This window comes from Neofelis nebulosa, chromosome 10 (genome assembly GCF_028018385.1).
Source record: "Neofelis nebulosa isolate mNeoNeb1 chromosome 10, mNeoNeb1.pri, whole genome shotgun sequence".
In the NCBI taxonomy this organism is placed as follows: Eukaryota; Metazoa; Chordata; class Mammalia; order Carnivora; family Felidae; genus Neofelis; species Neofelis nebulosa.
Genome location: NC_080791.1, coordinates 9,370,468 through 9,382,931, shown reverse-complemented (window position 1 = coordinate 9,382,931; position 12,464 = coordinate 9,370,468). Strand labels below are relative to the sequence as shown.

Below are 12,464 nucleotides of genomic sequence, written 5' to 3'. Positions count from 1 at the left end.
ACTTTGGGACAATCCAGGTAATATTGGGGCTGTGGAATGGGAACACCTCATGCAGGAACCTGGTGGAGGAGAGCAGACTGCAGGAAAACTAGCTCTCTGCTTAAGCCTAACATAACCTGAGAGCAGTGTGGTGACCCTGGGTATTCATTCCAGGCTGACTGGGGCTTCCCTTCAACAGGGATCGCTCGGCCCCTAGACCCCTTTGGTCAGGGACTCTGTGCTTTCTAAGACTGAACAAACCTCTGTGGTCACCCCAGATGTACTTTAGGAGCCTTCCCTGACTCTCTCAGGTCGTCAGCTCTAGGTCTTTTTGTCCCGCCCAGGTCTGTGGCTCTCCTTCATCCTTTCCCAGTGACGTGCCTCTGTGGGGCTGGTGGAAGTATGCCTCTTAGAATGGAGACAAAGAGAGAGGAAATGTCACTACTTTTCCCTTTCCTTCTCTGGTGAGACCAGAGAGCCCAAGATCAGCTGCCATCTTGGAGCTCTCCTGGTGGAGACGTACCAGTCTACACATCAAGATGCCACGACTCACTCCTTTTCGGCTGCCTCAGCAGCCTTACAGGCAACACCAGATTGTAATTCGGAAGATATAATTCTCATATCTTCTAAACACCTTCAAAGGCATTTTTTGTCCATCTATCTTTTTCCGCCTCTGCCCTGCGTGTTATCCAGATTGCTAGAATGTATGAGTGACGTGGTGATACCTCCTAGCAGCAGAGCCCTTTCAGTTCAAACACCAGTGAGTGGAAAGCCCACATTTACATGCGCATGAAATCTCTTTGTTGGAGTCCATTAAAAAAAAAAAAAAAAAGTAAACAGCAATCCAGTGTAAATTGGGCGGGAAAGCTTTTCTGTAGCGTGTCAAGTCCAATCTTTGGCCAAAGCCCAAGTTCTTGCTTCCTGTTTGGAGAAAACTCAGCCATTGTCCATGAATGGAAAGAACAAATTCGAAAACTTTGACTCAGATCTTCACCAGAAGAGGAACATTCACATTAGTGTTTCAATTAAGGATGTGGATAATCCTTTAGCCACATGAGCTAAACTTTCCCAGGCGCCCTCAACTACCTTAGGCAGAGAACACAAACAAACTTCTTTACGTTAAAGTGAAAAGTGTCAGCAACTTTTATGACTTTGTTTTCACTTAGAAGCTAGGACAAGTTTGTTAGCCCTGGGCTTGAATTCCTATTGTTCCTTTATTTGTTTTTGGTTTTGCTACAAGTGAAGAGAAAATTATTTGTATTTCTCCTTAGTGGATCTTTAAAAAAATAATACTGAAGGTTCAACAGCAAAAGAGAATAATATTTACCGAGGTTACTTGGAGTGATCAATAGTGTGTCATGTGTCCTTCTGGGCTAGGAAGGTTTTGTCTTTCAAAATGGCCTTGTGTGGCTGCAGGAGGGAGGTTCAACCAGTCAGTTGTAAATGGAAAGCACTTTCAGCGAGGTAGACAGTCGACATGAGCGAGATGGGTTCCTCTTCCGGGTTCCTTGATGGTAGAAATGTAGGCTTACCCTGGATCCCAACTAGCCCTTACAGCAGCAGTCCTATCTGCTGTTGAACTTACTGCCTGGCTCTGGTGGCTCGCAAGAAATCTGTAACAGGACAGCGGCTAGGAGAAGCGTCTTCTTTCAAGAGGACCCTCGACACTGTTCTAGGTAGCACCTGGCTGGTGAAGGCTCTCTGAAAGCTGACTGGAGGAGAAGTTACAGTGACAAACGCCTGGGTGTCAGCTCCACCAGGAGCCATGAGGAGGGACCTATCTCCTTAGCTTCCTCACTGTGGCGTGAATGTGGTTTACATGGGGTGATTAAATAAACAAGTGCTGACAATTTTGCATATGTCCTCGGTGATATTTATTATCCCTTCTTCAGGGAACTGGAGGGCCGTGTTTATTTAAATGAGTAGCATCCATATGCTTCCTAAGCTCGGGGCGAACACACACGATGCCCGCATGCAGACAGAGCACTGCCAGAAGTGACCAGTCGGCTTGATCTGTCATGGTCTGTGCCCTCCAGTGGAACGACAGCTGCAGGGCTCTTATTTTTGTGACGCGGAGCCTGTCCGGCTGTGTGGCAGGGGGAACTGAAATGTCTTCTGCTGACTTTTTATACCTTCAGATTTTTTTCATCGCTTATTTTGGAAAAGGAAAGCCCTCACTGGGGCCAAAGTTATAGGTTTTTCTGTAAACGAGTTTTGTGGGGTTTTTGTTGTTGTTTTTTGTTTTGTTTTGTTTTTTTCCCCCAAACTCCATTGGCGACTGTCTTCCAGTGGTGGGAAGTAACATGGCTGAACGTTACTCGGCCTGAGGAAAGGAGATTCCTAGCAAAGGCCAAGAGGCTCATGTTTAGGTGGAAAGATTTTTCTCAGTGACGGACACTTGGCTGCTCCCAGGAGACTTAACGGGCCTTCGACCACAGGATAAATGGTGAGGAGGCTTCGGGCTTTCAGGACAAGCTGCCGTTTGGCCAGGGGGCTACTAACACTTCTGGTCAACTGTACTCTGGGAAACTGGACCGGGTAGCATCATTTTGATCTCCTGCTTTCTTTTCTTTGTCTCTTATTTATTATTAAGAAATTATTTTAAGAATCTTAAAAATGTTCTTCTCAGTATTCTAGTTTAGTAGTTTTAAAGTGGCTCCGTTCAGGGATCCCCACGCCCCAAGGCAAAGCAATCTCGATTTCAGACAAATTTCTTTTCACCTTCCAAATTTTTATGCTGGTTTCTCAGGCTGGTGGCGGTAGGGGGGTGGGTACAGTGTTTACCACAGAATTAGAAACGTTTATTGTTGCTTTACAAAGGTTGGTGTGAAAAGGACTAACTGCAGGTTTTGGCTTTGCAAATAGGCTTGGCCACTGGGGTCCTTTGGGAATTGTCCTGAGGCTTCTGATTCTGGTATTTCACGGTCACTTTGCAAAGACACCGGCTGAAGGCTGAAGCACCCTCGAGCACTTGAACATGCGCACTGGCAGTCAGTTTCTGGATTCCTTGGCAGCTGGCTGTGGGCTGGTAGGTGGGGAGGCAGCAGGTCCTTGAGAGCTCTGGGAGTTTTGCACTAGGAAGAGGTGGGGACTTAGAAACTGCTCTCCATATGGTCCTTGTGCCAGGGCACACCTGTTGACACTGTGGCTTCTAAGGAAGTCCAGACATCAGAGGGTGATGCCCTCGGCTCACAGCACCTCCCCCAAGCCCTCTTTGTTCATTGATTCAAAAACAACAGGAGGTAGGAAGCCCTCCCTTGACAAGATCCTGGAAATGCCCAGCTGGCCCCTTTGCAGCCAAGTGTTCGATGTGTCCACTTCCTGGGAGGGAGCGGGTGGGGAGTCCTCTGGGCCCTTCCCCACAAGCGTACATGCAAATCAGAGAGGGTTAGCCGTATACCTGTCTTTGGTCTGGACTGAGATGTGAGCACGTGGGATGGAGCCTTTCTTGCCCCTCAGCTGAATTAAGAGTGTGGCCACCGTGATCAGACCCCCAAATAACCCTGTCCCCTGAGTTTCTTCCGAGTGTGCAATGCCTCAGGCTGCACTCGTGCCTAAGAATAGCTGGAAACCCAGCTGCGGACAAGTGTGGTCTGATATGGGCGCGAATAAAGCCACTGTGGGTGACTGAGAATGAGTGAACAGAGTGTGGGAGGGCAGGCGCCCCTGTTTGCTGCCACGTGGGGCCCCACCTGGGGTCTGTGGCCAATGCTGGGCATCACTGATCATGAGAGAAAGTGGCACAAGGAACCCGTGTAGGAGTGAGGCATCCAGAAAGAGGGTTAGAAGGACTCAGAACATGTCATTAAGAAATAGCTGGAAGAACGGATATGCATTCAGACTACAGGGGACCTGGTATCTGCCTTCCAATGCTGGAAAGGGATATGACTACTGCTGATACTATTAGCTCACATGTATTTAATGCTTGCTGAGCACACGCTCTGTTTCAAGCATTTACTTGGAATTCTCAAGCCTCCCAGGTATGTGCCATTATGATCTTCATTTGCAGAGGTGAGAAGGCTGTCAATGGATTCTGAACGGCGAGTTTCATCAGAAGGCAACGCCAGGCAAAATGGCGCTTGTTACCATGCGGCCGGTCAAGCAAGAGCTTAGAGCTTCCTGACACTGAAGCTCCCCAGAGGAAGGTGGAAATGGGTGGAGGGAGGGGAAGAAAAGTAGCATCTACCATAGCTGGCCCTGGCCATGGCTTTGAGAACCTCTGGCGTATTATTGCAGGGAATCCTCACAACTACTGTGTGAGACGTGGGTTATGGAGGCCCAGGGGTGTTAAATAAATCATCCGAGACCTTGCCACCAATAAGCAACAGCCCAGTTTTGCATACAGGTATTTTTGGCTCTCAAGTCTATTGTTAATGCTGCTTTTACAAAGGTGATGGTGCCCAGGTAGTGCTGGGGCACCGGTATGGGACTGGATCTCTCTGCTCCACACTCTAGTTTCAGTCTGATTTTATGTCGGTAGTAACTGTTTCATTGCATGTCTCTCCCACTAGATGCAAGATGCATGTGGGCAGGAGCCATAGCTATCTTGCTCAGTGCTGTATTCCCAGTGCCCAGGGATAGTTGGAAGAATGAATGAGTATCAGTTGAGACTCCTTGTTACGATGGGGCGGGGTCGGGGGTGGGGGTGGAATTAAAAAGAGGATAATTTATCTATCAGGACGTTAGAGAGAAACTCCGGCATTCGATTAGGGGTGGTTATCAGTGATGCTAACCCCAGCAGAGCTTCAGAATCACCCAAAAGACTCTTAAAATATAGATTCCTAGGCCCACATCAACCCCCCAGAATCGGAACTACCTGGAAGCAGGGTCTGGGTATCTGCACTGCGTACCACTCCCTGGTCAATTCTGCTACCTGGCCAGGTGAGGAGGCCCCATGGATGCATCTGAGTCTGGGGTTCTCTGTATTATGTGTCCCTGGGGCTCTTGGACACCCCTTTCCCTCCCCCTGCTGCCTCTCTACCTGCTGGGCTTCAAGGCCAACTGCGTGTGTGCCTGGAGCATGGATGGAGGTCTGGTGCCGGGTCAGGCATGAGTTCTTATCAGCTGGGTATTTACTGAGCAAAGTTCAGCCAGGTAGCCCTATGGTTCCGGGTTTAATAGATACCTAGGCTTCCAGGCTTTTGATTCAGAGTCCAGGTCCCTGGGACCCTTATCAGTGGATGATAATGGGCTCCCTGTGTGAGTCCCCAGGGCCAGGGCTACTCACTATTCTTGGCTGACCCAGGCCTGCCCTCCAAAGGCCCAGGGCCCTAGACTGTGGGCTGTCTGGGAGGGCAGATGGTCAGTGCCCAGCCATGACTGCTTCTGGCTTGCTCTCCCTGGCCAGGAAGTGCCCGGTTCCAGCTCAGTGCTTTGGTTTCCTAGCTTTGATGACAAAGGGCACAGGGAGCCTTCTCTCTACAGCAGGGCTGGACACTCTCTGGCTCCCCGTATGTGGATCACCAGTGGGTATTGGTCCTCTGCCCTGGGAGCCACGGAGAATCCAGGAACCGTTCACTGCAGCCCATTCTATGGTTCCAGGAGAGGGGAAGGGGGGGTGGTGAATGGCAGCACATTCCAAATAATCATCCAACCGGTTAATCAGCAAATCCCTTACTGAGCTCGCTGTGGACATGCTACTTGAGAAGATATAGAGAAAGAAGGTATAGTATCTCATCTTGAGAAGCTTATCATCTGGTTAGGGGCATACGAAATTTACACCGAAGGATTACTAATTATTATATAGCAGATTGCAAATTTATTAAATGCTTGCTCTGTACCTGTTTTATACTAAGCATATACTGCGCTCCCCATTTACTAGGTCAGCGACCCCTTATGACATTCGTTTGGTAAGAAACTGCACAGAGAGGTTTAGTAACTTGCCCAGGATCACATAGCTAGAATGTGGCAGGGGCAGATTTCGAGGCCTGTGCCATCCGACTCGGAGTCCCTGCTCTTTTGCCGTCCTCTACTGCCCCCTATGATGAGCACTAACCAGGCCTGTCTAAGAGGCTGGAGGATGAAGCCACTTCTGTGGGCAGCCATGGGCCACCAGGAGGGTTGCACTAGTCTTGAGCCAGGGCAAATCAGGAAGCTGAGAAGTGTGAGCGTGAATCCTGACCACTGGAAATCTCAAGTAAAGGTTAGGAGAGGAGACAAGCAGGAAACCAGAGAAGTCTGAGTAGACCTTCTGGCCAGAGTCAGGGCTTATTAGTCCTTAGTGTGCAAAGTGGTCGGAAAATGGGTTGGGCTGACGCAGCCCAGGACTTTCAATTGTACATTAAGTTTACAGGACTGAACTGGTCAGGCAGAAGGGAGCTATAGACGGTTTGGGGCAGGAGGAGTGGCAATACTGGGGGAAATTGTCTAGGAAGTCTCCCGGGTCCGCCTTGCTCAGGCACAGCTGAGGTGAGCCGGCAGACCCTTGAGAAGAGGGGAGCATACGCTGGGGTGGGGGCTCGTCTGAGAGGCCGATGAGCACCAGCGACATTGTTTTTCGCAGCCTCGGCACCAGAACAGGCCCCGGCTCCACCCCGGCCATACCAGGGCGTCCGTGTGAAGGAGCCAGTGAAGGAACTGCTCCGGAGGAAACGTGGCCATGCCAGCAGCGGGACGGCTGTCACACCTACGGCGGTGAGGGGGCCGCTGTGGCCCGAGTGTGTGTGTACGTGTGCGGTGGGGTGTCCAAAGGGGCCCTGGCTCTAGGCGAGGCTCAGCGAGGCCACAAAGGCAACACACTGCCAGGTACGGCTGCTGAGGAATGGGCTTAGGGGAGAAAAGGTCAGTGATCCCTGGGTAGACCAAGGAGGACTGACGCCATGGGCAGGCTGGCTTGGGACATTGAACAAAGCCAATGCCAGGGGCCTGAGTGAGCAGACGACTCACACGTCCTGGCGTGAGCTGGGTGCCCCCCTTGGGAAGACGACGAGGCCAGTTCCCTACATGCACAGGCTTCTTGCTAAACGGAAACACGCATCCCCCAAAAGTATAGGTGGTGACGGCTGGGACATGACATGGATGTTTTGGTCTGAGAAGGAAGATTCCCCCCCATCATCCCCCAACTTATACTTTCCTCCCCTGGGGCCCTCTGGGCAAGTTTTCTGCAGAGGGCCAGTTGGAGAGAGCTGAACACTGATCCTAGTCTCTCCTCCCTCTAGGTGGTGCTGCCCCATCAGCCCCTGGCTACCTACACCACAGTGGGTAAGAGCTCCCCACAGCCCTGGTCCCCTCCAGGCCCCTCGTCTGGGCCACACCTGCAACTCTGTAATTTCCTTCTTCCCACAGGTCCTCCCTGCCTTGACATGGAGGTCTCCGCTTCCACAGTGACAGAGGAGGGGGCCCTGTGTGCCGGCTGGCTCTCCCAGCCGGCCCCGGCCACCCTCCAACCCCTGGCCCCGTGGACACCCTACACGGAGTACGTGTCCCACGAAGCTGTCAGCTGCCCCTACTCGGCTGACATGTACGTGCAGCCCATGTGCCCGAGCTACACGGTGGTGGGGCCCTCCTCCGTGCTGACCTACGCCTCCCAGCCGCTCATCACTAATGTCACGGTACGTCACACAAAAGCATTGCTCCACCAAGGACACACTTTGGAACCTGGGCTGACTTCCTGACCCCTGATCGTTCTTGCTACTGATTCTCAGGATAACTGAGTCATCAAGCCCTTCCTGTCCTGCAGGGAGGCCTGCTCTTCCCATTGACCTTCCGCAAAGAAGGTGGATGGCCTCCCTTTTCGTACGTTGTGCTCTTTGGGGCGGGGATGTTCTCCAGCCTTTCTGCCCTAAATCTCCCCGTGCCGCCCCCAGAGCAGAAGGTCTTGGTTGGAAGTTTCGGTTTTCAGTGAATGGGGGTATCAGGTGAGGTCTGACTGGGGCCTTGCGCCACACCAGGGCTCTCTTTCTATTCCCCTGACTTAGAGGCTGATCGGTCACCTAATAGTGGGATTTGCAACAGGTGACACGACTTTTCAGAAAACTACTTTTGATGAAGTCAGACCCACCTATTGCTTGGGTTCAAATCCTTGTCCCTTACTAGCTATGTGATCCTGGACCGAGTAGCTTAATTTCTCTGAGCCCTGGTGTCCTCATCTGTGAAATGGGTATATTAACAAGAGGGCTGATGTCAGGCTCAATCGGGATGATGCCCGTGGAGGACTTAACACAGCTCCTGGCATACAGAAAACACTCAATAAATGTTACGTTATGATTGTCTCAAAGTTGGCCAGCAACATTAACCAAGGGCGGCCTTCGAGTGCCCGATGGGAAAGAAAGGGCCTGCTCCCCCAGACACAAAGAAAGGAAGAGAAGTGGTTTTATGTGAATAGTATCTGTTTGAGCAAAGGAATGGGAATCCCCTAAGCGTTCGGAGGAGGAAAGGTCTATGGGTGTAGCTATATCCGGCCTCAGTTCAGGGAACACTCTGGGGGTGCGAGTTGGGGCCTCAGGAGTAGCTGCAAAGCCCACATTGAGGTGGAACTGGCTTTGGTTCCCCACCTCCCCCCACCCGTTTCCCTCAAGGGTTCAGCGTCATGCTGTTGCACCTACCCTTTCATCACCATCCAGACAAGGGCCCACAAGAGCTCTCCTCCCCCAACCCTACCTGGCTACTCCACAAACCGGTTGTGGGCATGGATGATGGTGGCTAGAGGAGTGAATTCAACATCTTTCCCAAGCAACTCATTTCCATATCGGGGGCCTCTGGTGGGGGCGGGAAGCGGTGGACGTAATGGTTCTCAGTCATTTCAATCCCAAGGATTTCTTTCATTATTTATCCTTTCATTATCCCCACCTCCTACCTTGAAAGGCTCTGTGTATCAAACAGACCGTATTTATTAAGAAATAATTTGTTTGTTTTGCCGCTTTGTAAATCAACGCATCAAAGCTGGTGAGAGCTACTAGTCAGCACCCCTGATTAGCAGGAGATAAGACCTGTTAAAGCCCGGGGTTGATGGAATTCTATCCCTGAGCAAAGAAACCTGCAGTCCCCGGTTTCTGACTCCACAAAGTAGGATTTCCATGGGAATTTTGAAACGCTGGAAACAGTCAGGCTTTGCTGGGAGGCTGGAAGGCCTCTGAGACCCTTCCCAGCTCTATCATTCTATAGAAAAACACCCTAAAGCCTTGCTACTCGAGCTACGTACGGTCCCCGGACCAGCCACCCTGGCGTCACCAAGGATCTGATTGGACATGCAGAATCCCGGGCCCTACTCCAGACCTCTTGTACCAAAACGGGCACTGTAGCAAGATTCCCAGGGGACTGACATAATCTCTTTTCTAAATGACTCTGTTCCCAGGGGCGGTAGGGGGAGACTTCAGCCTCTCTCACATCATTTCACGCAGAGATCTTCCTCCCTGTCTCTGCTTCCTCAGCTGTGGGAGATAGTCGGAATCCAGGCCCTGCCTGTCTTGCAGGCTTGACCTCAAGTGTGGTTTTATAAAGTGACCTTTATAGTGTGGTTGTTGCCCACGTGAGGGGTATTGTTTGTAGGGCACCTGCGAGAACGGCCGGGGACAGCCACGGGGGCCCAGCTCAGAGACAGAGGAGGATGAGGATGTGGCAGGCACCGGGCTCCCCCAGCGTCCGGGTGGGTTCCTAGCACATGGGAGATGAGTGGCACCGTGTGGGCGGACCTCAGGGCGGACCACACACCGTGTGTGTCCAGGCGTGACAGTGGCCGCCTGGCGATACAGCTGCTACCCAGGGGGCAGGCTCGTTAACATGCCGTACTTTCACCAGTTTTTAAGATGTGCATCCCCCCCTCCCCTGCCTCCACAATTTAATATCTCTGAAATTAGGATGGAATTCATATTGCAATAAAATCTGGAAAAGCGTCTCCAATTGGCTCAGCCCTGCGATGTCAGTCCTGCTCGTAAGGGACCCCACAGAAGAGAAAAATGGGGGGGGGGAGGTGGTGGGAGCCAGGACTTGTAGCTAGTGAGAGTCAGGGGCAGGGATCCAGCTGAAGTCTGCGTGGCTTCTCCTTGGGGGGGAGACACCGAGCAGGTGGAAATGGAGCCCCCCCCCCCCCTCCGGGCTGAGAGCGCAGGCAGGGGCCAAGTTGAGGGGGCCCGAGAGCTCCCCACCGGGAGCAGGACGAGCGCGGAGGACGAGCGGATACCCCGGGGCTGCTAACCCTGGGTCCCGTGTCTTCCCCATCACAGGCGAGAGGCGCGGCCGCGCCCCCCGTGGGGCCCCAGCTGGAGGGCCCGGAGCACCAGGCGCCCCTCACCTATTTCCCATGGCCGCAGCCCCTGTCCACACTGCCCGCCTCCACCCTGCAGTACCAGCCTCCGGCCCCAGCCCTGCCCGGGCCCCAGTTCGTCCAGCTGCCCATCTCCATCCCCGAGCCGGTCCTTCAGGACACGGAAGACCCCAGGAGGGCCATCAATTCCCTGACCATCGACAAGCTGCTTTTGGAGGAAGAGGACGGCGACGCCTACGCGCTCAACCACACGCTCTCGGTGGAAGGCTTTTAGGGCCTGCTCGCCCGGAGAGCCCTGCTCCCCCGGAGAGCCCTGCTCCCCGAGCCTGGGATTTTACACTGAGCCTGGGATTGAGCCTCAGATTCACACCTGTTTGGAGTAGCTGTCTCGCAACTACACTTCCCCCCCTCAACTAGAATAATTGGCTTTCCTTCCTCCCTCCGCTCTTCCTCCTTCTTTCCTCCCTCCCTCCCTCCTCCTCCCTTCCTTCCCCCTCGCCTTCCTGCCTTCTTCCTCCTTTTCTCCCTCTCCCCTCCTTCCCTTTCTGCCTTCCTCCCTCCCCCCTCCTCCCTTCCTCTTTTTCTCCTTTCCTCCCTCCCCCGAACCCCTTCCTCCCTTCCTCCTTCCTTCATTTTTTTTTTCCATTTCTGTTCCTATCTGAGAAGGAATTATAGAGATTTTTGTGGTAATATTGATGCCAGTGTTGCAAACCCATGTCGCAGGTGCTTTTATTTCTGCCTCATTTTGTTCATTGGAGCAGCAGCCCAGCTGAGCTGTCTTGGGGCCAGTGCGGCCCTGCCCTCTGTCATTTTGAGGTGTATGGGGTGGCCTTGCAGACCCACTGCCCAAGTCCTTGAGCTGTCAGTTCTCACAGTTGATTCTTTGTTTGCTGTTCTCTGTGCTGGCCAGATTTACAGTCTAGGCAGCAGAGTCCCAAGGCCTGAGGCTCAGTTAGGTGGTGGGGGTGGTGTTCGGGGGGAGAAAAATCAACAGCAGAGTGGGTGGGTTGAGGGACAGAGGAGGGAGGGGAACGGGGTGTGTGTGTGTGTGTGTGTGTGTGTGCGTGCGCGCATGTGTTGCGGTGGGGGGAGGGGGAGGAGAAGGTTGGGTGGGGAGAAGGAGGACTAAGGAACCACTGAGCTTCAGATTACTTGGTTGTTAAGAAGGAGAATAAACTTAAGAGCCATAATTGCTTCGATTGGTGGTTTTGTCGCTCTCCTTGAGGATACTGGCCAGGAAAGCCGAGCTCTTATAATCGGGAGGGTTAATACCTCTGATTGCGCCTTCCCACGTGCGGACCCTCCGTGGCGCTCGCTGTGTGCGAACCAAAACTCACTGAAGCCCCGTGGGGGCGGGGTCCTCGCTCAGTGCCACACGTGGTTCTTCTGTGTCTTATAAAGAGCCATCATTGTGTGGACCACAGCCTCCTTCTCCGGCACCTTCCTGGGGGCTTCTAGAACCTCAGCCAGAAGTACCACTGGGTTTAATTTCAACGGATATTTTCTGGCTGGGGGGCCTCCAAACTGGCTGGTGCTGGAGCACAGCTGTTGGGGGGGGGGGCGTTCATCTCCTGACAGGGGCTGTCATCTGCTGGCTAACCCCACGGTCAGCACTGGGCAGACAGCTTAGTTGGCGGAATCCATGACGAGGTAATAAACTTTTCTCAGAAACAATGGCTTCTTGGACACATTTTCTTGCCCTTTTAAAATAAAAACTCCAGAAAGTTGTCTTTCATTGGATTTTTTTTTTTTTCTGCTTTGGGTTTATTTTGACCCAAATGTCTCAGCATCTGCCTAAAATCTCAATACGAATTATCTTGAATTATTTTTACTCAGACTTACTCTTTGGATTTAAAAGCGTAAAATTTCAGGTACCGAATTGACATCTTTGTTGGTAGTGATGGCGAGTAGGCAAAGGAGGTGGGGGGGGGCAGTTTCAGGCCTGTTGGATCAAACACCCTGGTTTCCTTTAAGAAAACACTATGCAAGATTTTTCAGCCTACTCTTGGAGGGCTTGAGAGGATGTAGAAGCAATCTCTGGAGGGGAGTTAAGTTGGCAAAAACTACCAAGGAAATAAAGTACTTTAAGTGTTTGCTAAGATTTAAACAGTGTCTTTTTGTCTCCTTACCTTGAGGTGCAAAGGTCTTGGTTGTAATAACCTCCCTCAGTTTCTTCCTGGGTTTTCCTGCTAAAATGGAAACATGTTAATAAAGATTTGCTCAGACTCCTGTGCCGAAGCGTTTTATTTCTTATCAGATTAATCCCCCTTCACCTGCAGTTCCG

At 52.1% G+C, this 12,464-nt stretch overlaps 1 protein-coding gene and 1 long non-coding RNA gene across 4 annotated transcripts in view; one reads left to right on the top strand and one right to left on the bottom strand.

Annotated features, from left to right (window-relative positions):
- POU2AF1 (POU class 2 homeobox associating factor 1) overlaps positions 1-10,482 on the top strand; it is a 29,189-nt gene extending 18,707 nt beyond the window's left edge. For all 3 annotated transcript variants that reach the window (XM_058686722.1, XM_058686724.1, XM_058686723.1), the window contains exons 2-5: positions 6,482-6,612; positions 7,137-7,179; positions 7,264-7,529; positions 10,140-10,482. In XM_058686722.1, coding sequence (XP_058542705.1) covers positions 6,482-6,612; positions 7,137-7,179; positions 7,264-7,529; positions 10,140-10,454 — 755 coding nt within the window. In that variant the 3' untranslated portion in view covers positions 10,455-10,482. The remainder of the gene's footprint in view (positions 1-6,481; positions 6,613-7,136; positions 7,180-7,263; positions 7,530-10,139) is intronic.
- Positions 10,483-12,067: 1,585 nt separating this feature from the next.
- Positions 12,068-12,464, bottom strand: part of LOC131486794 (uncharacterized) — a 28,190-nt gene continuing 27,793 nt past the window's right edge. Inside the window, exon 6 of the long non-coding RNA XR_009249451.1 lies at positions 12,068-12,369. This is a non-coding gene — a long non-coding RNA (uncharacterized LOC131486794). The remainder of the gene's footprint in view (positions 12,370-12,464) is intronic.